At 43.7% G+C, this 26,691-nt stretch overlaps 1 protein-coding gene across 2 annotated transcripts in view; it reads right to left on the bottom strand.

The window, feature by feature from the left end:
* Window positions 1-19,231, bottom strand: part of vav3b (vav 3 guanine nucleotide exchange factor b) — a gene marked incomplete at its 3' end in the record, with an annotated part of 100,065 nt that extends 80,834 nt beyond the window's left edge. For both annotated transcript variants that reach the window (XM_055865872.1, XM_055865873.1), the window contains 2 exon segments: window positions 12,914-13,030; window positions 18,802-19,231. In XM_055865872.1, the coding sequence (XP_055721847.1) occupies window positions 12,914-13,030; window positions 18,802-19,005 (321 nt within the window).
* Window positions 19,232-26,691: the final 7,460 nt, after the last annotated feature.

Below are 26,691 nucleotides of genomic sequence, written 5' to 3'. Positions count from 1 at the left end.
GCTGGCTGGCTGGTCTGACTATAGTCATATCAACAGTATCTCCAAGATGTGTGGCTGGCTGGTCTGACTATAGTCATATCAACAGTATCCCCAAGACGTGTGGCTGGCTGGTCTGACTATAGTCATATCAACAGTATCTCCAAGATGTGTGGCTGGCTGGCTAGTCTGACTATAGTCATATCAACAGTATCTCCAAGACGTGTGGCTGGCTGGCTAGTCTGACTATAGTCATATCAACAGTATCTCCAAGACGTGTGGCTGGCTGGTCTGACTATAGTCATATCAACAGTATCCCCAAGACGTGTGGCTGGCTGGCTGGTCTGACTATAGTCATATCAACAGTATCCCCAAGACGTGTGGCTGGCTAGTCTGACTATAGTCATATCAACAGTATCCCCAAGACGTGTGGCTGGCTAGTCTGACTATAGTCATATCAACAGTATCCCCAAGACGTGTGGCTGGCTGGCTGGTCTGACTATAGTCATATCAACAGTATCCCCAAGACGTGTGGCTGGCTGGTCTGACTATAGTCATATCAACAGTATCTCCAAGACGTGTGGCTGGCTAGTCTGACTATAGTCATATCAACAGTATCCCCAAGACGTGTGGCTGGCTGGCTAGTCTGACTATAGTCATATCAACAGTATCCCCAAGACGTGTGGCTGGCTGGTCTGACTATAGTCATATCAACAGTATCTCCAAGACGTGTGGCTGGCTGGCTAGTCTGACTATAGTCATATCAACAGTATCCCCAAGACGTGTGGCTGGCTGGTCTGACTATAGTCATATCAACAGTATCTCCAAGACGTGTGGCTGGCTGGCTAGTCTGACTATAGTCATATCAACAGTATCCCCAAGACGTGTGGCTGGCTGGTCTGACTATAGTCATATCAACAGTATCTCCAAGACGTGTGGCTGGCTGGCTAGTCTGACTATAGTCATATCAACAGTATCCCCAAGACGTGTGGCTGGCTGGCTGGTCTGACTATAGTCATATCAACAGTATCCCCAAGACGTGTGGCTGGCTAGTCTGACTATAGTCATATCAACAGTATCCCCAAGACGTGTGGCTGGCTGGTCTGACTATAGTCATATCAACAGTATCCCCAAGACGTGTGGCTGGCTGGCTGGTCTGACTATAGTCATATCAACAGTATCCCCAAGACGTGTGGCTGGCTGGCTGGTCTGACTATAGTCATATCAACAGTATCCCCAAGACGTGTGGCTGGCTGGCTAGTCTGACTATAGTCATATCAACAGTATCCCCAAGACGTGTGGCTGGCTGGCTAGTCTGACTATAGTCATATCAACAGTATCCCCAAGACGTGTGGCTGGCTGGCTGGTCTGACTATAGTCATATCAACAGTATCCCCAAGACGTGTGGCTGGCTGGCTGGTCTGACTATAGTCATATCAACAGTATCCCCAAGACGTGTGGCTGGCTGGCTAGTCTGACTATAGTCATATCAACAGTATCCCCAAGACGTGTGGCTGGCTGGCTAGTCTGACTATAGTCATATCAACAGTATCCCCAAGACGTGTGGCTGGCTGGCTAGTCTGACTATAGGCATATCAACAGTATCCCCAAGACGTGTGGCTGGCTGGCTGGTCTGACTATAGTCATATCAACAGTATCCCCAAGACGTGTGGCTGGCTGGCTGGTCTGACTATAGTCATATCAACAGTATCCCCAAGACGTGTGGCTGGCTGGCTAGTCTGACTATAGTCATATCAACAGTATCCCCAAGACGTGTGGCTGGCTGGTCTGACTATAGTCATATCAACAGTATCCCCAAGACGTGTGGCTGGCTGGCTAGTCTGACTATAGTCATATCAACAGTATCTCCAAGACGTGTGGCTGGCTGGCTGGTCTGACTATAGTCATATCAACAGTATCCCCAAGACGTGTGGCTGGCTGGTCTGACTATAGTCATATCAACACTATCCCCAAGACGTGTGGCTGGCTGGCTAGTCTGACTATAGTCATATCAACAGTATCCCCAAGACGTGTGGCTGGCTGGCTGGTCTGACTATAGTCATATCAACAGTATCCCCAAGACGTGTGGCTGGCTGGCTGGTCTGACTATAGTCATATCAACAGTATCCCCAAGACGTGTGGCTGGCTAGTCTGACTATAGTCATATCAACAGTATCCCCAAGACGTGTGGCTGGCTGGCTAGTCTGACTATAGTCATATCAACAGTATCCCCAAGACGTGTGGCTGGCTGGCTGGTCTGACTATAGTCATATCAACAGTATCCACAAGACGTGTTACTGTAATACAGTATATTACCAAACACAGCAGAGAGTAAACATTTTTTGCCATTGAAATCCAAACAGTGTACAAAAACACTTTTTTGGTTTTTCTAATGTTCGTGATGGAAAAATGTTTTCATAGTAAACTTATAACGACTAAAACCAGATATACAGTATGTTGAAACGATAATGAACCAATATTTTTGTTTTATAATATAATCTTTGAGAACTAACAATCACCAACATAAAAGCTGGACAGTCAGAGAATAGAAAATTAACCACAAAAATGATTTAGCTAAAGGACGGCATTAGCCAATGGCAAAGTGCATCGAATAGCAGGAAATTAGATTTAAATCTACAACATTTTCTCTCAGCTTCATGGCAGAATATGTAGAATCGCAGGAAATTGCCTTCAAAATTCTAAAAGCTCTCTACACCGCCAAGATGAGGGCCTAAACATGTTTGTAAGTTTCAGCCGTGACCACTCCCCCTGTCACTTCCCTTTTAACGCGCACCATGTAAGCCTCCTATTGATCCAGATAAAACCCTGCATGTTGCTGTAATACAGTATACCCTTACAAAAACAGTCCTGCAGGAATTCAACCTTTTGTGAAGGAATTCTAAAGGTGTCCTGCAGATATTTAGAAAATCCTGCATAAACATGACACTTTCTGCAGGACCGAAACTGGCATGATTTTGATATTCCTGCAGAATATGGCAAGTCCTGCAGGACCAATTCCAGCAAGAAAAATGCAAGAATTTTGATATTCCTAGAGCCATATCAGCTAGTCAAACTGCAGGAGGAGATAAAGTGTGTATAGAGGTGAGTGCACATCATTTTGTATATAGCTAGCTATTTTTTTTTTATATTTTTTTTATGTGTTTTAAACTCTCATTTATCATTTACAACAAGAACTCCAACAGATGTGACATCTTTGTCACAATAGCAACAGTTGACAGTTGGCAGTTGAGGAAATAGTTGCTAGGCAGTTTAGCTAGCTATTTGAAGTATTGCTAATATTACTATCAATTTACAAGTAAAGAGTCAGAGAAACATACTAAAACTACAACAAAGGTTTATATGAACATGTTAGGGGGTAGCATAGTTATTTTTTTATGTGTTGTGTTTGCAGAATATTTGTTATGAGTAAGTTAACTAGCATGTTCTCTACCACTTTGATAAAAAAAACGTTAATATAAATTTCTTTACTTTTGCTTCCATGGAAAGTTACATGAGGTTTGATATCCCACTTGCTAGGTCTCTTTAGTACTGTTGTCACAAGTTAGGCTATACTTTTTAAGTGTTTTGAAATGGATGGTGATAGATGAGATTTTATGGCTTCTTGGCTTGCACTTGATGACGGTAACCAAATCACATGACCGATCATGACATGTAAATGACATGATTACGTTTAAATAATAAATATGGGTTCATTAGCGTGTGTTCCAAATTGCATACTTGCATTCTCCCATTCTTTCAAGGGTGATCTTCCAAGCACACCTGAGAGAGCATACCGTGTAGCTTAACATCCACTACATTTGAAACGTACTTCGACGTGACCGCTAACCTAAATAGGAAACTGCATCATCGTCAGCTTTTATGCTAGCTAGCTACGTGTCACGTTCTGACCTTAGTTCCTTTTTTATGTCTTTATTTTAGTTGGTCAGGGAGTGACTTGGGGTGGGCATTCTATGTTGTTTTTCTATGTTTTGTTCTGTTGTTCTATTTCTATGTGTTTGGCCTAGTATGGTTCTCAATCAGAGGCAGGTGTCAGTCGTTGTCTCTGATTGGGAGCCATATTTAGGTATCCTGTTTTCTATTGTGTTTTGTGGGTGGTTGTTTCCTGTGTTTGTACCATACGGGACTGTTTCGATTTTCGTTTGGTCATTCACTTTGTTATTTTGTATTTTTGTAGTGTTCAGTTTTACATATTAAAATGGACAGTTACCACGCAGCACATTGGTCCGATATCTCTTACTCCTCGTCAGAAGAAGAGGAAGTCGTTACACTACGTCTGTTTACATTGTAGCCAATGTAGCAGTGTGAGCAACTAGTGCTAGCAATTCAGTGAACAACTATCCCAGAATGGAAATACTTAACATGAATAACAAGTAACAGAATCGATTTTCTCAGTACCTGTTAGTGAATTAAGCTGATACCGTAAAATACGGCGATCTCCTCTCGCAAATTGCTTGGTCTGCGGCTAAATCATTGTGGATGTATAACAGGTAAGCTTTCATGCATTGTACTGAGGCTGAAGCTAAAAAAATATTTATTAAAAATAGTGAAAATAAGATTTGAAAGAAGCTATTTTACTTCATGTTTAAGAATGATAAATAGCCAGAATAGTGCTGTTTCACTGTGAAGCTAATATTGCATTGTATTAAGACTGCTGGTGTTTAATTTCCAATGAGCATGTTTGTATTGTATTAATTCTTACATCTATAACACCCATGTATATTATGCATAGGATGTTCAAGATAGTTTTATGATGCAATAAAACTACACTAAACAAAAATATCAACACAACATGTTAAATGTTGGTACCATGTTTCATTAGCTTAGCAAAGTTCTGGGACACTGTAAAGTCAATGGAGAATAAGAGCACCTCCTCCCAGCTGCCCACTGCTCTGAGGCTAGGAAACACTGTCACCACCGATAAATCCACTATAATTGAGAATTTCCATAAGCATTTCTCTACGGCTGGCCATGCTTTCCACCTGGCTACCCCTACCCCGGTCAACTGCCCGACACCCACCACAGCAACCCGCCAAAGCCCCCACCATTTCTCCTTCACCCAAATACAGATAGCTGATGTTCTGAAATAGCTGCAAAATCTGGACCCCTACAAATCAGCCGGGCTAGACAATCTGGACCCTCTTTTTCTAAAATGATCTGCCGAAATTGTTGCAACCCCTATTACTAGCCTGTTCAACCTCTCTTTCGTATCGTCGTATCGTCTTTGAAGAGCGGTCATCCCCCTCTTCAAAGGGGGTGACACTCTAGACCCAAACTGCTACAGACCTATATCTATCCTACCCTGTCTTTCTAAGGTCTTTGAAAGCCAAGTTAACAAACAGATTACCGACCATTTCAAATCTCACCGTACCTTCTCCGCTATGTAATCTGGTTTTAGAGCTGGTCATGGGTGCACCTCAGCCACGCTCAAGGTCCTAAACAACATCATAACTGCCATAGATAAGAGACATTACTGTGCAGCCGTATTCATCGACCTGGCCAAGGCTTTCGACTCTGTCAATCACCACATTCTTATCGGCAGACTCGACAGCCTTGGTTTCTCAAATGATTGCCTCGCCTGGTTTACCAACTACTTCTCTGATAGAGTTCAGTGTGTCAAATCGGAGGGCCTGTTGTCCGGACCTCTGGTAGTCTCTATGGGTGCCACAGGGTTCAATTCTCTCTTCTCTGTATACATCAATGATGTTGCTCTTGCTGCTGGTGATTCTCTGATACACCTCTACGCAGATGACACCATTCTGTATACTTCTGGCCCCTCTTTGGACACTGTGTTAACTAACCTCCAGACGAGCTTCAATGCCATACAACTCTCCTTCTGTGGCCTCCAACTGCTCTTAAATGCAAGTAAAACTAAATGCATGCTATTCAATCGATCACTGCCCGCACCTGCTCGCCCGTCCAGCATCACCACTCTGGACGGCTCTGACTTAGAATACGTGGACAACTACAAATACCTAGGTGTCTGGTTAGACTGTAAACTCTCCTTCCAGACTCACATTAAGCATCTACAATCCAAAATTAAATCTAGAATCGGCTACCTATATCGCAACAGAGCATCCTTCACTCATGCTGCCAAACATACCCTCGTAAAACTAACTATCCTACCGATCCTCGACTTCGGTGATGTCATTTACAAAATAGCCTCCAACACTCTACTCAACAAACTGGATGTAGTCTCACAGTGCCATCTGTTTTGTCACCAAAGCCCCATACACTATCCACCATTGCGACCTGTATGCTCTCGTTGGTTGGCCCTCGCTTCATACTCGTCGCCAAACCCACTGGCTACAGGTTATCTACAAGTCTCTGCTAGGTAAAGCCCCAACTTATCTCAGCTCACTGGTCACCATAGCAGCACCCACTCGTAGCACGCACTCCAGCAGGTATATCTCACTGGTCACCCCCAAAGCCAATTCCTTCTTTGGTTGTCTTTCCTTCCAGTTCTCTGCTGCCAATAACTGGAACGAACTGCAAAAATCTCTGAAGCTGGAAACACTTATCTCCCTCACTAGCTTAAAGCACCAGCTGTCAGAGCAGCTCACAGAGTACTGCACCTGTACATAGCCCATCTATAATTTAGCCCAAACAACTACCTCTTCCCCTACTGTATTTATTTATTTTGCTCCTTTGCACCCCATTATTTCTACTTTGCACATTCTTCCACTGCAAATCTACCATTCCAGTGTTTTACTTGCTATATTGTATTTACAGTGGGGCAAAAAAAGTATTTAGTCAGCCACCAATTGTGCAAGTTCTCCCACTTAAAAAGATGAGAGAGGCCTGTAATTAGGTACACTTCAACTATGACAGACAAAATTAGAAAAAGCAATCCAGAAAATCACATTGTAGGATTTTTAATGAATTTATTTGCAAATTATGGTGGAAAATAAGTATTTGGTCAATAACAATGGGCCGTCGGACTGTGTTGAGCGGTTTGCTGACGTCACTGTTGTGAACAGAGTGCCCCATGGTAGCGGTGGGGTTATGGTATGGGCAGGCATAAGCTACAGACAATGAACACAATTCCATTTTATCGATGGCAATTTGAATGCACAGAGATACGGTGACGAGATCCTGAGGCCCATTGTCGTGCCATTCATCCACCTCCATCAACTCATGTTTCAGGATGATGACCCCATGTCGCAAAGAACTGTACACAATTCCCGGAAGCTGAATGTCCCAGTTCTTCCATGGCCTAGAAACTCACCAGACATGTCACCCATTGAGCATGTTTGGAATGCTCTGAATTGACATGTACGACAGCGTGTTCCAATTCCCACCAATATCCAGCCACTTCACACGGCCATTAAAGAGAAGGGGGACAACATTCCACAAGCTGATGTGCTGCGCTGCATGAGGCAAAAGGTGGTCACACCAGATACTGACTGGTTTTCTGATCCACCCCCTACCTTTTCGTTAAGGTATCTGTGACCAACAGATGCACACCTGTATTCCCAGTCATGTGAAATCCATAGATTAGGGCCTAATGATTTTATTTAAATTTACTGATTTCCTTACTCAGTAAAATCTTAGAAATTGATTCATGTTGCATTTATATTGTACAAAACAAACACTGCCCAAAAACAAACAATGCCCAGTTTAATTAAACTCAGCAAAAAAATAAACATCCCTTTTTCAGGACCCTGTCTTTCAAAGATAATTCGTAAAAATAAATTTAATTGTTTACCTTTATTTTACTAGGCAATTCAGTTGAGACCAAATTCTTATTTTCAATGACAGGCTAGGAACGGTGGGTTAACTGCCTTGTTCAGCTCGGGGATTCGATCTTGCAAACTTTCGGTTACTAATCCAACACTTTAACCACTAGGCTACGCTGCCGCCCCTTTAATAAACATGCACCTGTGGAATGGTTGTTAAGACACTAACAGCTTACAGACGGTATGCAATTAAGGTCACAGTTATGAAAACTTAGGACACTAAAGAGGCCTTTTTACTGACTCTGTAAAACACCAAAAGAAAGATGCCCAGGGTCCCTGCTCATCTGCTTCAATGTGCCTTAGGCATGCTGCAAGGAGGCATGAGGACTGCAGATGTGGCCAGGGCAATAAATTGCAATGTCCGTACTGTGAGACGCCTAAGACAGCGCTACAGGAAGACAGGATGGACAGCTAATCGTCCTCGCAGTGGCAGACCACGTGTAACAACACCTGCACAGGATCGGTACATCCGAACATCACACCTGCGGGACAGGTACAGGATGGCAACAACAACTGCCCGAGTTACACCAGGAACGCACAATCCTTCCATCAGTGCTCAGACTGTCCACAATAGTCTGAGAGAGGATGGACTGAGGGCTTGTAGGCGTGTTGTAAGGCAGGTCCTCACCAGACATCACAGGCAACAATGTCGCCTATGGGCACAAACCCACCGTCGCTGGACCAGACAAAACTATTCACTGATGAATCGCGGTTTTGTCTCACCAGGGGTGATAGTCGGATTTGCATTTATCGTCGAAGGAATGAGCGTTACACCGAGGTCTGTACTCTGGAGTGGGATTGATTTGGAGGTGGAGGGTCCGTCATGGTCTGGGGCGGTGTGTCACAGCATCATCGGACTGAGCTTGTTGTAATTGCAGGTAATCTCAACGCTGTGCGTTACAGGGAAGACATCCTCCTCCCTCATGTGGTACCCTTCCTGCAGGCTCATCCTGACATGACCCTCCAGCATGACAATGCCACCAGCCATACTGCTCGTTCTGTGCGTGATTTCCTGCAAGACAGGAATGTCAGTGTTCTGCCATGGCCAGCGAAGAGTCCGGATCTCAATCCCATTGAGCACATCTGGGACCTGTTGGATCGGAGGGTGAGGGCTAGGGCCATTCCTCCCAGAAATGTCTGGGAACTTGCAGGTGCCTTGGTGGAAGAGTGGGGTAACATCTCACAGCAAGAATTGGCAAATCTGGTGCATTCCATGAGGAGATGCACTGCAGTACTTAATGCAGCTGGTGGCCACATCAGATACTGACTGTTACTTTTGATTTTGACCCCCCCGTTTGTTCAGGGACACTTTATTCCATTTCTGATAGTCACATGCCTCTGGAACTTGTTCAGTTTATGTCTCAGTTGTTGAATCTTGTTATGTTCATACAAATATTTACACGTTACGTTTGCTGAAAATAAACGCAGTTGACAGTGAGAGGACGTTTCTTTTTTTGCTGAGTTTATATGTATGCATATCAAACAGAAATATATATATATATATATATATATTAAATTAATACACCATTGTAATATTATTAATGCCTTTCTCTTAGACAGATGAACCGGAGCCCCCAGATGCCAAAGGCTCTAAACCCAGAACCGTGTGGAAACATCAACACTTGTCTTGTTTAATTAATATTAACCCTTTTATTGGTTCACCTTTTATCTGCATGAATCTTTAGAACACTGTCCATTGTACAAAAGTTGTATTGGTCGTATGTACAGGATACACATGGTCCAATGAAAGGCTTACTTGCAGGTTCCTTCTCAACAATGCAACAACAATAAGAAATTAAAGATAATATGAGCATGAAGTAAATGGTGAGGGGACATCAAGGAGCCCCAAGTGAGGGGACATCAAGGAGATTAACATTCAAAAAGCTATACTGCTGAATAAATTCCTGACTAAACTCCTGGAATGGGGAGATTTTCCTGGTGGATGGGAGGTTCTCAAGTTCTTTACATCTGTCTGAGTGACGGGGTGGGATGTGCTTCAACCTGAGGAGAACAGAGCAGAAACAGAAGGCCGAGGGAGGAGAAATTAACCTCACTGCTCAAATGTCAGTGCTGGTTCAAGTTGCTGAGAACCACAACTCCCCTTTGCTAATGTGCAATGGTTTTGAAAAACAGTTCTGCATATTTATAGCCTTGATCAAGTTGTCACCGATTTACCTTTTTAATTGATCATTTCATTATTTAAATTGTTTTCTGTGCATGCAATGGTGAAACATGAGGGGAGGGGAAAGTGACAAGAAGAAAGCTAGCTAATGTTAGGTAAACAGACACTACATGTATGTATTGACTGATCATGTAAGAATGCACAAATAACTTGGTTAGCTAGCAAGCTACATTGAACAGAACACAGCTAGCAGCATTTCCTACGCTGTTAATCAGATGTTAAAATGTCTTACCTCCAAACCAGTCGGCCATGACTATTTTGTCCTGCCAAAGCCACGGAGTGAAATTAACACATCAGTTGCCATCTGTCCCTGAAAACAAATGTGAAAAAAACGATTTGCTACATTTCTCATTAGCTGAATAGCAAGTTCACCAATTCAGGATTTTTAAAAACTGTCTGGGTTTTCACAATTGACACGGCTGATTTTACGATTAGTTTGTTTAGTTTGTCATCCCTAAAACAGCTGATAACCAGGATGAGATTGCCTGCTAGCCAACTTAGCCTGGGTAGCAGGCTGATAAACAGCAGTGAGTCAACATTTGAATTCAAAATTCATATGAAAGTAATTTGTTACTAATATTTTAACAAAATTTTGTGAATAAATAAACGTAATACTTACATTTTACAAAGTTATTCCTCTGGAACATTTTCTCCCAAGCAGGGACTTCAGTCCACCATTAATTCAGATTTTTTGGGGGGGATTTTCGCTGTGTTGCAAGGTGTCATGGGATAGCCTTCCCGGCGAAGGGAACGAAAATGTATGCTCCCATGTGTGCTTTACTTTCCAGACCTCCCAAGGATGCTTATAGAACTTCCCGCAAACCTAGTACATATTTTCCGTTTCGCGTTCTTATGTTTGGAATCATACTTGAATAATGACAGTTGACTTCCATACTCGCTGAACATAGAACATACTCGCTGAACATAGAACACACTCGCTGAACATAGAACACACTCGCTGAACATAGAACACACTCGCTAACATAGAACACACTCGCTAACATAGAACACTCGCTAACATAGAACACTCGCTAACATAGAACACTCGCTAACATAGAACACTCGCTAACATAGAACACAAGTACGCAATTTGGAACAAAACATGTATCTATGAAATATCACATTATTTTGAACTGAAATATATTAAGTCCCAATTTGAAAATACAAATAGCTTGATTTAAATAGAAATTGCTAATTTTAACATGACTTTCTCTATGTTTTACTCTTAGCTTGCTTGGACAGTTTCCCCACCTCCACCATGTGAATTCTCTTATTCTCCCTTACAGCTTAGACTACAGGAAGCACAGAAAACACACACCTAGTATTTCTAACAGTTTAGCAGAAGGCCACCACACCACATTAGAGTTGAATTGCATGAAAAAACAATACATTTACTAATTAATCTGTCTCTGATTCCTTGTCTAATTTGCAGCTCCATTAGTCTACTAGTTAAAGCTCCATTAGTCCAGTGGCCTACTAGTTAAAGCTCCATTAGTCCAGTGGTCTACTAGTTAAAGCTCCATTAGTCCAGTGGTCTACTAGTTAAAGCTCCATTAGTCCAGTGGCCTACTAGTTAAAGCTCCATTAGTCCAGTGGCCTACTAGTTAAAGCTCCATTAGTCTACTAGTTAAAGCTCCATTAGTCCAGTGGTCAACTTGTTAAAGCTCCATTACTCTACTAGTTAAAGCTCCATTAGTCCAGTGGCCTACTAGTTAAAGCTCCATTAGTCCAGTGGCCTACTAGTTAAAGCTCCATTAGTCCAGTGGCCTACTAGTTAAAGCTCCATTAGTCCAGTGGTCTACTAGTTAAAGCTCCATTAGTCCAGTGGCCTACTAGTTAAAGCTCCATTAGTCCAGTGGCCTACTAGTTAAAGCTCCATTAGTCCAGTGGTCTACTAGTTAAAGCTCCATTAGTCCAGTGGCCTACTAGTTAAAGCTCCATTAGTCCAGTGGCCTACTAGTTAAAGCTCCATTAGTCCAGTGGTCTACCAATTAAAGGTGAGTAGCTTGTCTTTCACTACTACAGTATATCATGTGCACTATTTTGTTGCCGTTTTTCATGTAACACAGATGTTCTGTAGTGATATTCTGACCTCTGTCATCTGTCTCCTGTCCTCCCCAGTTAAGACAGAGCCTGTTAACAACTGTGAGGCTGACTACCATAGAAGGCAGCACTGGACGACAGCCATGCAGGCGAAGGAAACACCACACACACTTTCAACCTCTCATTTCTCCCTTTAAAACGGAGCCTAACACACATGCATTACTGTCACATGTTGTCGTTGTACCAGCCATATTAAATCCAACTATCACCACGTTTACCATTCCAGACATCCGTTTCACTTCACACCAACACACATAAGCTAATCACGTGATGTCACCGTTATTCTCACTCTTCTTACAAAATATGCCTTTACCATATTTATTCAAAATCTGCTAAATCTGCACAAAATAATATGGTGAAATGGCCAATCCAACACATCAGCTTTTGCTTCATTGGATAATAACGTTGCCATGCAATCTTATATCTTGTGCAATTTGTCCATTTTTTTTGAAAGAATGTGGATTGTCCTACATGGAATTCTCTGAAGGATGAGGAAGGAATCCAGCAGGTGTTCCTACAGGAAAATGGCCGCCCTGGAAATGTTGTGGAATTACCTGGAGGACCCTCACCCACAGGATATCCCACAGGATTTGGGGGCCATTTTGGTGTAAGACAATTCCTGCAGCTGATCATTCAGGAAACAATCCTGCAGGATTTATTTGAGGTCTATCTGCAGGATTCCTGCAAGATTGTTTCCCCGAAGGACTACCTGCATGATTCCTACATGATTCTGCAGGATTCCTGCAGGAATTGTCCTACAGGAAAGTGGCCACGAAAATTCTGCAGGAATAGGAAGTCCTGCATATATATATATTCTTCAGGACTTCCTGTACGACTTTTTTGTAAAGGTATGAACAAACAGAGCGGAGAGTTGGCCGCGGTATGTCTTTGTTACCTTTCCAAAGTCCCGGACATCAAACAGGTCGAAGGCCTCGAACAGATCAGTCTTCTTCATCCCAAACACCTCACAGCAGGATGTCAGGAAGGTCCGGATATTCTTCAAGCAGAGGAACTGGGAACAGAAGAACAAAAATAGTTAACAAATAGAACACTAAGACATATTGGTTATCTCATAACTAACACGTCAGCACAGGTGACAAATAACTGTTAAACGTCACTATTTACACATATTCTAATGAAACCGGTTTGCACAATAACACATTCATAATACAGTACATTGATAACCTCCTGGTGAACTTTAACATTTATCTCAGTTCATATTTCTGAAAACTCGTAAAATGTATCAAACAGACTCAAAGAGCACATACTGTACTTCTAAGCTTTTGAGGAACTTTTAAGTTCCTACATACTCTTTCTTGAACATTAATAACTGAGAGATGATGACATGAACCATCAATCTTTGATTGCTGGATGAGGAGGAGGTTAAACCTTAAGCAAAGTGCAGTTTTCCATCAAATCTATTCCATTAGGATAAATCAGGACACATCGCACTTGTGGGACACTAGTCTGAGGGCCAGTCCAGGACAACATCACACTGGTGGGACACTAGTCTGAGGGCCAGTCCAGGACAACATCACACTGGTGGGACACTAGTCTGAGGTCCAGGACAACATCACACTGGTGGGACACTAGTCTGACGGCCAGTCCAGGACAACATCACACTGGTGGGACACTAGTCTGAGGGCCAGTCCAGGACAACATCACACTGGTGGGACACTAGTCTGACGGCCAGTCCAGGACAACATCACACTGGTGGGACACTAGTCTGACGGCCAGTCCAGGACAACATCACACTGGTGGGACACTAGTCTGAGGGCCAGTCCAGGACAACATCACACTGGTGGGACACTAGTCTGACGGCCAGTCCAGGACAACATCACACTGGTGGGACACTAGTCTGAGGGCCAGTCCAGGACAACATCACACTGGTGGGACACTAGTCTGAGGGCCAGTCCAGGACAACATCACACTGGTGGGACACTAGTCTGAGGGCCAGGACAACATCACACTGGTGGGACACTAGTCTGAGGGCCAGTCCAGGACAACATCACACTGGTGGGACACTAGTCTGAGGGCCAGTCCAGGACAACATCACACTGGTGGGACACTAGTCTGAGGGCCAGTCCAGGACAACATCACACTGGTGGGACACTAGTCTGAGGGCCAGTCCAGGACAACATCAACACTCTGATTTTATGGCATTTATTGACTTTTTAACTTTCAGCTTCTCATTTATTTTATGTGTAAAAAAAAAAATATGTACTGTAATGGGATTTAATATATACATGTATTCAATCAGGGCAATGTGATTGACCGGATAAGAAATGTGGGGCTACAGGGGGTTATTTGGTTGGGCTTTGAGCATTTTGACCAATTATCACGCTCAGTCGGGGGTCAGGAAATCCAGTCTTATTACAGTGTGGCAGGAAGTTGGAACAGGAATACTACACAACATTCATTCTCAACATGCCCAGAGCTGCTCAGAGCTGGTAACACAGTACAACTAGACATTTAGTTAATAAAGCCCTTTGTGAGTTAAATGGCTGTGACTTGGACTGTTGGTCAGCACTCTTCCACTTCCTCCACAAACACAGAGAGAGAGAGAGAGAGAGAGAGAGAGAGAGAGAGAGAGAGAGAGAGAGAGAGAGAGAGAGAGAGAGAGAGAGAGAGAGAGAGAGAGAGAGAGAGAGAGAGAGAGAGAGAGAGAGAGAGAGAGAGAGAGAGAGAGAGGGAGAGGGAGAGGGAGAGAGAGAGAGAGAGAGAGAGAGAGAGAGAGAGAGAGAGAGAGAGAGAGAGAGAGAGAGGGGGGGCCCCTGGGGTTACAGGATAAATCACAGGCATCTCTGTGATCAACTGTTATAATAAGGAGACTGAGGAGGAGACTAGCAACACATCCTCAGATGTAGAATACGCCAAGACTCTGCCATGTAACAACACTGTATCGGAGTGACTACAGTTGGATGTGACTGAAAGGGAACAGTATTTCACGCCTAAAATGTTCACAAGTCTTTGAACACTTCAGGGGGGGGGGGGGTCGATATGTAGGCCTAATCAATTTAGGTACTGTAGATACTCTATATTTTTATTATATTGTACTGTTTTAAAGTGTGTCTGCCTGAAGGTCTTGGTTTTACTCCACAGGGTCAATCTGAACGTCACAGCGCAAAGTAACCCACTTTCTCTCCCTCTTCTTTCTCCCCCTCTTCTTTCCCCCCCTCTTCTTTCTCCCCCTCTTCTTTCTCCCTCTCTTCTTTCTCCCTCTCTCCTTTCTCCCTCTCTCCTTTCTCTCTCTCTCCTTTCTCTCTCTCTTCTTTCTTCTTCTCTTTCAAGTCATTCATTTCTTTTTCTCGATCTCTGATTCTCTCGCTCTCTGTATGAATACACTGTTTTTGGTTGAAGAATCTTTCTTTCTAAACTAGTCTAGTTGCGTCAGCTCTGTCAGAGATCAAAGACATGTTTCAACTACAGTGAGTATTCCACATTTAAATGTGAAATATATCAAAATGGTACAATGCCTGCTCCACAAAATGCAGATTTTACACTACCTGCCCCTAGATGCAGTACTTGGCTAAAAATAGCAGTTCAGTAGGCTATAACTACTTAATCACAGTACACTGCCCGCTTATCCATCTCTCTATCCCCATTCCTCCCTCTCTCCATCACTCCCTCCCTCCCCCTCTATCTCTCTCCATCCCTCCCTCCCTTCAATCCATTATGATAGACGTCTGCTTGTATTAACCACCCACAACGTATGGCTAGAACAGTGGTGGCGCACAATGACAAAGCCATTTCCTATCTGGACTACTACACAGATGACCTACTGCATCAGATGACCTACTGCTGTAGGGCTACAGCTTTCTGCATTGTCCAGTAAGATTTGCCTGGACTGGAGCTCTCGTTCTATTCTATAGTGCAGAATGGATAAACACAATGAGGAAAAGCTTACAATACAAAATCCACACAGATTAATGAAACAGCATGTTGTGAGGTAAAGACATAACTGATAATAAATGAATTGATTGTCCATTCGGGGGAAAGATGTAACGCTGACAACGACGTTGTGATATATTACAGTACGGAAAGATTAAAACACATGCTAATCTATAGTGGGTGTTTGACTGTGGGTGTTTCTGCAGAAATTGTCGGTGTGCTCAATGCAGTGACACTCTTGAGCTAAACATACACTTTTAAAACAGCTTTCTCCATGACCAAGGCCACAGACAGGGCCAGAGTCACAGCTAAATATACACCTTTAAAACAGCTTTCTCCATGACCAAGGCCACAGACAGGGCCAGAGTCACAGCTAAATATACACCTTTAAAACAGCTTTCTCCATGACCAAGGCCACAGGCAGGGCCAGAGTCACAGCTAAATATACACCTTTAAAACAGCTTTCTCTATGACCAAGGCCACAGACAGGGCCAGAGTCACAGCTAAATATACACCTTTAAAACAGCTTTCTCCATGACCAAGGCCACAGGCAGGGCCAGAGTCACAGCTAAATATACACCTTTAAAACAGCTTTCTCTATGACCAAGGCCACAGACAGGGCCAGAGTCACAGCTAAATATACACCTTTAAAACAGCTTTCTCCATGACCAAGGCCACAGACAGGGCCAGAGTCACAGCTAAATATACACCTTTAAAACAGCTTTCTCCATGACCAAGGCCACAGACAGGGCCAGCAGGTGTACAGCTAAACATACACATTTAAAACAGCTTTCTCTATGACCAAGGCCACAGACAGGGCCAGCAGGTGTACAGCTAAATATACACATTTAAATAGCTAAATATACACATTTAAATAGCTAAATATACACACAGAAGGTTATAATATGGTTTTAGCACATGGCAATGGCACCCCATATAACATGTTGTCTGCGTTCAATGTTTCGGCAACAATCAATCAATCAATCAATCAAGTTTATTTTATATAGCCCTTCGTACATCAGCTACTGTCTCGAAGTGCTGTACAGAAACCCAGCCTAAAACCCCAAACAGCAAGCAATACAGGTGTAGAATCAATAAACAATAAAGTTGTTCAAGAAGTTCTACACGGAGTACAACAAAACATTAAGAACACCTTCCTAATATTGAGTTGCATCGCCCTTCTGCCCTCAGAACAGACTCACTTCGTCGGGGCATGGACTTTAAAAGGTGTTGAAAACGTTCCACGAGGACGCTGGCCCATGTTGACTCCAATGATTCTCACAGTTGTGTCAAGTTGGCTGGTTGTCCTTTGGGTGGTGGACCTTTCTTGATACACACAGGAAACTGTTGCGTGTGATAAATTCAGCAGTGTTGCAGTTCTTGACACATTCAAACCGGTGCGCCTGGCACCTACTACCATACCCTGTTCAAAAGCACTTCAATCTTTTGTCTTGCCCATTCACCCTCTGAATAGCACACATACACAATCCATGTCTCAATTATCTCGAGGCTTAGAAATCCTTCTTTAACCTGTCTCCTCCCCTTCATCTACACTGATTGAAGTGGATTTAACAAGTGACATCAATAAGGGATCATATCTTTCACCTGGATTCACCTGGTCAGTCTATATCATGGAAAGAGCAGGTGTCTTTGATGTTCTATACGCTCACTGTAAATCTGCCATTTTGATTTGAAGAGAATCTGGCAAAAACTACAAGGCCTAGTGGTCATTTCAATAAAGTCTACAACTAGTAAAAGGCTACTGACAGATGTAGTCTGAATCATGCAGCCGACACACATCTGTGTGTGTGTGTGTGTGTGTGTGTGTGTGTGTGTGTGTGTGTGTGTGTGTGTGTGTGTGTGTGTGTGTGTGTGTGTGTGTGTGTGTGTGTGTGTGTGTGTTTGTGTGTGTGTGTGTGTGTGTGTGTGGGTGTGGGTGTAACTAAAGGGTGGATCAAAGCTGGGATGTTATCTGTCCCCTTGGAATGAGTGTTGTGGTGGGGAGGATGGAGAATTCTGGGTAGAGAGCAGCGGTCTACCCTATGTCCTATGTAGTGCACTACTTTTGACCAGAGCCCCTATGGTAAAAGGGTGCCATTTAGGATGCACCTCTGGACAGCATTCCTGTGTCCCCATGGGGCTGAAGCTTTTACAAACTTCCTCAACATGATAACTTGAAGTAGTTAAGAGGAACCCGAGGTTGAAAACCAACAAGGTTAATAGACTGTAGGCCAATAGCGTCAACATTATTCATTAACAGCTAGGAAATACATGTGGTATTTGAAGTATTAGTAGTAGCTGGGTAATATAGACCACTTCATTTTGTAACATAATTATGTAACAAACATGTCCATATGGAAGTTGAGTATACTGACTGTCATTACTAAGAAGAGCGCTGAGGATTTTAGAAGAGCAATTAGCAAACCTACTTGGCTTTGTGTCAACTTGGCCTTAATAATAATAATATTATTTGACACAGGGCCAAGAAGAAACAGAAATCCATGAGATGGTTTACCTCTCACTGACTCAGGTACCAGTTTCACAAGTCGGGGATGAAATAGGCCTACTGTATATGTTTAATGTAATTATAGTGGCAGTTGGTATTTATCTGTGATGATGAATAAACTAGACAAACCGAAATCGCATAAAATAGTTTAACTAATGACAATTATTTGAAATGTGTGTATGACATCAGGACTATCAATTTCAAATAAATCATGAAATAAATGAATGTATTTCATCATTTACAAAAAAAAAATGTTGCGCGCACCAAATAATCCTTGAATAAATATAAAATGGGTTGGTAGCCATTGAATTTATCACACTTTTAAGAGTTTTTCCTGTAGCTAGCTTACTAGGCTACACACCAAGCAAAATAGCATTTGTCTTTACCTGAGACATCTGTGGTCTAAGGTTAATCTCCTTCAGGTTGATGGTGTGTGGTTTCAAATTGTTGAGCAGCTGACAGAGCAGCACCCCGTCCCGGAGCGTCTGAGCCAAGTCAAATACCTGGGCACTGTCCCCGGTTACCCGATGGGTCGGAGGAAGCACCTTGCAGTTTATCAGCCACAATGCGCACTGCCGCCAGTACTGCATCTCCGCTTTCGAGAATCGAATCAAAGTAGAAGAATAACTCAAAATAGTTATGTCTATTCTATAAGTGTTTGAAACGACATTGTAAACGAAGAACTAGACGTCAGAAAGCTGTCACTCTGGTTCTGTTCCTTGTGACGATGAAGAAAGTGACGCTACTTTCCGCTCCACTCCAGCAGAATCGCAAGGTGCGCGTTACTGAATTGGTTGCAGTGCGTTTATGGAGCGTGATACTTTTGCACATGAATTCGAGCTCCGAAACGTCAAACTCTATTTCACTTCCTCTTCCGTCTACATTTTTATTTTTTTTGTTGAATTCGTATGACAAATGCTAAATGCTTCTTCTTTAAAGAAGTGACATATTTGGACATGTCATTCATTCATAAAAATGGCCACAAATGGACAAATGTTATTGTGGGAAGTTCACTGAAATGCATTTAGCGAATGGAATTTAATGGATTATCACACCATATGATGCATAATCCCCGAATTACTATGACAATCAATGTGAAAGTTATTGGATCCATTAGAGGGATGTCATTCACTGTACAATATCATTAAGGCATACATAAAGATTGTGACAACTGTATTTCTAGAAACACTCCATTTCTATAAAATAAAACAAAATCTGTGAAACATTGTGAAAGAAGCCACAACCTTGTTTCAAAGCAGACATTCCTTCTGGATTACACTGTAAATGACTGTTCACTTTAAAGTAAGGGATTTGGTGAAAGGAACCAGAAATACATTTTGGTTTTCACAAAACTACAGTCTGAGACAATACTGGAATAGGCCTGCTATAAAGAAAATTTCTCAAATTTATTAAGGACCAGACATGAAATGGGTTTAGAATATTTATTGAGGAGATGGAATGGGTGTGCGAATGAGGATTCAGTGGGAGAATGGGCCAGATGAAGCCAAGGGCTGCAGACGAAGGATCCGGGGGAGAAGTTGACTCTCTAGGTTTTGGCTTGGAGTCTCAGAAAGACATCCCCATCAGGCCTTGGTAGTTAGGTTTTATCAATAATCTTCTGTGGGGGATTTCCTTCACCACAGCAGCCTAAATTAACTAAAGAAGAAGAAAAAAAGATTAAAACAGGGGAGGAGGAGGGATGTGATGCAAAACAGAGAGAAGGAATGACTGTTTGGTCAGGGTTAAGTAGGGAGGTGGTGGGGATTAATGAGAGTGAGAACAGGTGTTGAGGCTGATTAGCAGTTAGTAGCAGCTGGAGCTTGTTTGAGGAGTTACATTCAATGTAACTAGTTAAGTGTTGCAAACAGTAGTAGAGGCTGATTGGAGATAGTTAGCAGCTGGTGCTTGTTGAGTTGCGTTCAAGGCAACTAGTTAAGTGTTGTCACGGCCGTCAAACGGAGGACACCAAGGCGCAGCGTGGTATGCATACATTCTTCTTGATTATAAGAATGAACACTGAACAAAAATAACAAAATGAACCGTGAAGCTATACAAATGAGTGCTGACAGGAAACTACACATAGACAAGAACCCACAAATACCAAAGGGAAAATGGCTACATAAGTATGGTCCCCAATCAGAGACAACGATAAACAGCTGCCTCTGATTGGGAACTACAATCAGGCCACCATAGACTTACAAATACCTAGACCACTAAAACCCCTAGACAATACAAAACTAGCATACCCACCCTAGTCACACCCTGACCTAACCAAAATAATAAAGAAAAACATAGATAACTAAGGTCAGGGCGTGACAAGTGTTGCATTCAAGTCTGGTTTGTTCTCCTGAATTTTTGTGAATCCATAACATTCGAGTTTAAGGACCAGACAGCAAACACTTTTAGAATATTTATTGAGGAAATGAGAATGGAGGTGTGAATGAGGATTCAGTGGGGAAATGAGAATGGATGTGTGAATGAGCATTCAGTGGGGAAATGAGAACGGACATGTGAATGAGGATTCAGTGTGGAAAGGAGAATGGACCGGATGAATGAGGATTCAGTGGGGAAATGAGAATGGACGTGTGACTGAGGATTCAGTGGGGAAATGAGAATGGATCGGATGAATGAGGATTCAGTGGGGAAATGAGAACGGACGTGTGAATGAGGATTCAGTGGGGAAATGAGAACGGACGTGTGAATGAGGATTCAGTGGGGAAATGAGAACGGACGTGTGAATGAGGATTCAGTGGGGAAATGAGAATGGACGTGTGAATGAGGATTCAGTGGGGAAATGAGAATGGACCGGATGAAGCCAACGGCTGGAGATGAAAGATCCTGTCACGACTTCCGCCGAAGTCGGTCCCTCTCCTTGTTCGGGCGGCGTTCGGCGGTCGAAGTCACCGACCTTCTAGCCATCATTGATCCACTTTTCATTTTCCATTGGTTTTGTCTTGTCGACCCATTTATTGTATTTTATGGATATTTATGGTTTATGGATATTAAACGACACCGTTTAAATCCGTTTTCGCTCTCCTACGCCTGACTTCTCTGCCACCAGTACGCACCTCACTACAGATCCAGAGGGGTTGACCCTGTAGGGTTGGACTTGGAGTCTCAGGTAGACATCACCGCCAGGCCGTGGTAGTAAGGCTGCTGTGGTGAATGTGATCCCCCTAAAAGATAGCGTCAAGCTAGTCAGAACCTGGAGTGGAGGTAAGCTGTTCTGGACTGCAGATGCTGAATGGTTGACAATATAGTTGAGGTAGTACATTCATATGGACTAGATGCCCACGGAGCAAACCAACCTTAGACCCCAGAACGAGCAGAAGCGACGGTGGCAAGAAAAGAAAAAGGAAAACCTTCAGAACCGATTGACTCAGCTGGGGAGCCAATCCTTTTTTGGGCTGATTGGGTAGGATACAGTACGTGAGGTGGATTGGTGTCCATGAAATGAGGCAGAGGCCGGAAGACTGTGCCTGAGTTAATGCAGTTTGAAAGATGAGCATGTTGTTGGCTGTCTGGATGTTGATGTCAGATTGGATGTAGGAATGATAAGCTTGAGAGGACCGGCGGCCGAGGAGTTGTATGGTCTGGTCCAGGATGCCATGGAGGCGGTGCAGATGCTTTGTCAGGTTAGCCGGAAAGTAGAGCATTGCAGTAGTCTAATCTAGAAGTGACAAAAGCATGAGCACATTCTTCTGCATAATTTTTGGACAGAAAGTTTCAGATTTTTGCAATGTTACGTTGATGGAAAAAAGCTGTCCTTGAAACAGTCTTGATACGTTCGTCAAAAGAGAGATCAGGGTCCAGAGTAACGCAGAGGTCCTTCACAGTTTTATTTGAGACGACTGTACAACCATCAAGATTAAATGTCAGATCCAACAGAAGATCTTTGTTTCTTGGGACCTAAAACTAGCATCTGTTTTGTCTGAGTTTAAAAATAAAAAATTTGCCGCCATCCACTTCCTTATGTCTGAAACACAGGCTTCCAGGTCGGTACATTTTGGAGCTTCACCATGTTTCATCGAAATGTACAGCTGTGTATCATTCGCATAGCAGTGAAAGTTAACATTGTGTTTCCGAATGACATCACCAAGAGGTAAAATATATAGTGAAAATAAGTGGTCCTAAAACGGAACCTTGAGGAACACCGAAATTTACAGTTGATTTGTTAGAGGACAAACCATCCAGAGACAAACTGATATCTTTCCGACAGATAAGATCGAAACCAGAACAGAACTTGTCCTTGTGGACCAATTTGGGTTTCCAATCTCTCCAAAAGAATGTGGTGATCGAAGGTATCAAAAGTAGCACTAAGGTCTAGGAGCACGAGGACAGATGCAGAGCCTTGGTCTGACGCCATTAAAAGGTAATGTACCACCTTCACGAGTGCAGTCTCAGTGCTATGATGGGGTCTTAAACCAGACAAGCATTTTATATACATCGTTTTGTTTTCAGGAAGTCAGTGAGTTTCTGCGCAACAGCTTTTTCAAACATTTGAGAGGAATGGAAGATTTGATATAGGCCGATTCGTTTTTTATATTTGCTGGGTCAAGGTTTGGCTTTATTACTGCCACTTTTAGTGAGTTTTGTACATATCCGGTGGATAGGGAGCCGTTTATTATGTTCAACATAGAAGGGCCAACTTTGGTTGGACTTTGGTTCATTGGATGCCCTTGAGGAGAAGGGAGACCTGTGGGTGAGGAGGAGGAGCATGGAGACCCAGTAAGCAACTTTAGAAAGAAGTTGATCCCGGTCAGGTGCGTCCGGGGAGGAGGATGAGCACATGGAGATGGATGAGCTGGCATAGGTGACGAAGGCAGACACGGTGACCAAGTCATTGGCGGGAAATAGATGTGATAGATGGTATGGAAACGCTAGATGCATCGCCAGGCTGTCCAGTAAGAGGGCAGGGTACTTGGTTCAACTGCTGATAGGATAGAGTGGTGTGGTTCAGAAATGAGTTAAAGGAGTGGATGGTTCACAGGAAGGTCAACATGGAATAAGGTTGGTAGGGTTTCTGCATACGGGGCCAAGCGCCTGAATCTCTGAAATTGTAGTTAAGACAGAATCAACGATTGAGTTACGTTGATCAGGTACATGGGCAGCTCTGAGAAGGGATGATAGCCAGGTTTGACGTCTTAGGACAACTCATGATAGAGGAGTTAGAACGGCCCTTGTTAAGGATGTGTACCATAGAAAGTTTGTCGGGAATGAATGAGAATGAACCTTCTGGACCATTCGTGCCCCCCGGAGAGAAGCGGCTACGGCGATTGACTACAACTCAAACAGGGCGGAGGACGGGAGCAACAGGAGAGGGAGGCCAAACCAACAACCGCTGTAGAAACCCCCCATACCGGATGAAAGGGGCAGCGTCGGTGAACAGTTGTAAGTCTTCAGGAGAAGAGACACATTCATCATAGAAAAGGTGATTCCGTTCTAATGACTGAAGAGAAGGTGCCGAAAGCCTGAGCTCCGAGAGGAGGTTGAAGACCACGGTGTGAAGCAGGGTAGGCACAGAGGCAGCCAGGGAGAGGTGGGACAAGAAGGAGCGGTCTTGAGGGATGATCCTAATGGCCTAATTCAGGTGGACCAGCAGTGAAAGCAACTGACGTTTAGTGCAGTGGGGAGATTCCAGATAATTGGACAGAAGGGAAATGCGCTGAAGTTGGGCGAGATGCAGGGAGGCCTGAAAGGAGCCAGTGTCCAGTATGATGCCGAAGAATTTGAGGCGAGTGGAGGGGCCTTCTGTCTTCTCCTCAGAGAGTGGTATGCCAATGCGGCTGAAGGTGGAAATTATGGTGAAGAGGCCCAGGGCTGGAGAGAATGAAGGGTCGCCAATAGTGAGGAAATTGGCGAGGGTGGAGAACATACAGGAAGCCTGTTGACATTCAGCAAGAGCCAAAGGCTACGGTACTGAATATTCGAGGAGTGCGATTGCATCCAATAGTCAGGCGGACAGAAGTAGTACCACTCCACCCAGCAGACTCCGAAGAGATGCCAGGTGTCAGGATGGAGGGGCAGCACCATTAAAGTGGAGATGATGTTAGCCTTGGCAAGGCTCCACGGCCAGCAAGTTTAATGTGAGTGATGGCATGGTTGATCGTGGCATACTGTAAGGAGAAGTCAGGTCTGGGGATGAGGCTGTTGACACTGGAGACTCAAGATTTGGGGGGGGGGAGAGATCGATAACCTTCTTGCCAGAATACTTCTGGCTGGCAATTTTGAGGTGGGGAATAGCAGGGAGGGGAAGGGGCCATTCATAAACCCCTGTTCCACCTCCTGGGAGGGTGGTGACGACTTCTGACTCGTCAAGGGCAAAACACATGTTGAAGCGGAAGAGCACGGAGTAGAGATGAGGCCGGGAGAAAAAACTACATTCAGTCCGTCAAGCAAATATCAGACAAAGGAGGGGTCAGGGTGAAGAGTGGAGACGGCTTGAAGATCAGGGCATTGGGTGGAGGATGAGCCGGGGTGGTTGTAGAGAGGGAGCGGTGGGCCGGAGGAGGGCTGGGCTGCGGCCGGCAGTGAAGGCAGCCGGTTCACTGAACTGGGACAGGGTCGTAGCTCGGATGGCTGTGGTTCCGTAACTGGCTGAGTAGGTGGAGCTGTGAGAGGTCGTTTGGTAGATGGGAGGCCAGAGCGGGCAACCAGATGACTTGCAACGCCGGTGGCGACAGAGCGTGAGAGGTAGGGGTTAAAGGAAGCAATAGGCTGAGAGAGAGGCAGTCACTAGCAGAGAAAGTGGGTAAGCCACTGCCGAGGCAGCGGTCACAGGGCCAGCGAGGCAGGAGAGAGAAATAGGAGCAAGAGGGAAGGAAGCCGAGGGGCCAGAGCAGGCGTACAAGGTGGGCAGGGCACTGCTGGCAGAGGAGGAGACAAGGGCAGGGAGGGAGGGTTGGAGAGTAGGAAAAGCTGACAATAAGGTAGAGAAGTTAGCGGAAACAGAGAGAGATGGAAGGCCCTTGGCAGGGGCAGAGGCATGGCGTCCAGGATGTTTACAGGTTGTGGGCCCGAGCCATCCCCGCATGTGGAGAGGCTGGTGAGATTGGCCTGGAGGCCGACCACCACATTCCGGTTCTTTGTGAGGCCTGGAACGATGGTGTTACAGGACTCATAAAGAGTCAACTTTGAGGAGACCTTTCGCTAACTCAAGGCTTGTCACGCAGCATGCGACACAAAACAGAGAAAAGGAATAACTGTTTGGTCAGGTTTAAGTAGGGTGGTAGTAGTGATTAATTAATGAGAGTGAGAACAAGTGTTGAGGCTGATTAGCAGTTAGTAGCAGCTGGAGCTTGTTGAGTTGCTTGGGAGCTACATTCAAGGCAACTAGTTATGTGTTGCAAACATTAGTGGAGGCTGATTGGCAATGGTTAGCAGCTGGTGCTTGTTGAGTCGCTAAGGAGCTGCGTTCAAGGCACCTAGTTAAGTGTTGCGTTCAAGTCTGGTCCTTTTTCCTGAATTTTTGTTCATCCTTAACACCAGAACACGTGTCTGGGGGTTGCAAATACATTTCTGTAGAAACAATAAGCTTCATGTGATTTCCAGAATATTGTTGTTCAATTCATAGGAACAGACTGGATTGGGGAATCATAACAAGTGACATCAATAAGGGGTCATAGCTTTCATCTGTATTAACCTGGTCAGTCTATCTATGTAATTGAAAGATCAAGTGTTCAAAATGTTTTGAAAACTCAGTTTACTGTACACATACACAAACATGCACAAACAGGAGTTTTGAGTCATAGAATAATTTGCAAGAGCGACAAATGACTCAGAGAGAGAAATAATAAAATAAAAGCTGTCTGAATGGAGTTCTTTACTTTCACTTGTGTGTGTGTGTGTATGTGTGTGTGTGTGTGTGTGTGTCTTGGTTTTCAATTTGCAATGTAATGTATTTGAAAATGATATATTTTTTCTTATCTGGCAACAGCCTAGGTATACATTTTTTTTAATGTTGTATATATATATATATTTATATATTTATATATATATTTTGGGGGGAATACACCCTATGTCTCTCCCGCCTCCTATAATATCTCGTGTCCCGCCTCAACACACAGCTGACCAATGAAAGCGTTTAGCTCACACAGCAGGACCAATCACTGAATAATGTACTCTGGAATCTGGAGCAATGGCGGTGTTATTCGGGTTACCTTTTCGCTTCACCGGGTCTTCGTTTTGCTGCGTAAATGTATGAAACTACAAATCATCTAGATAGTCAGACAAATGATGATGTTATAATTTGTGCTATCAATATTTTGTATAGATCA

This window comes from Salvelinus fontinalis, chromosome 17 (genome assembly GCF_029448725.1).
Source record: "Salvelinus fontinalis isolate EN_2023a chromosome 17, ASM2944872v1, whole genome shotgun sequence".
Lineage (NCBI taxonomy): Eukaryota > Metazoa > Chordata > Actinopteri > Salmoniformes > Salmonidae > Salvelinus > Salvelinus fontinalis.
The sequence above is the reverse complement of the archived record's forward strand: the minus strand, read 5'-3'. Positions and strand labels throughout refer to the sequence as shown.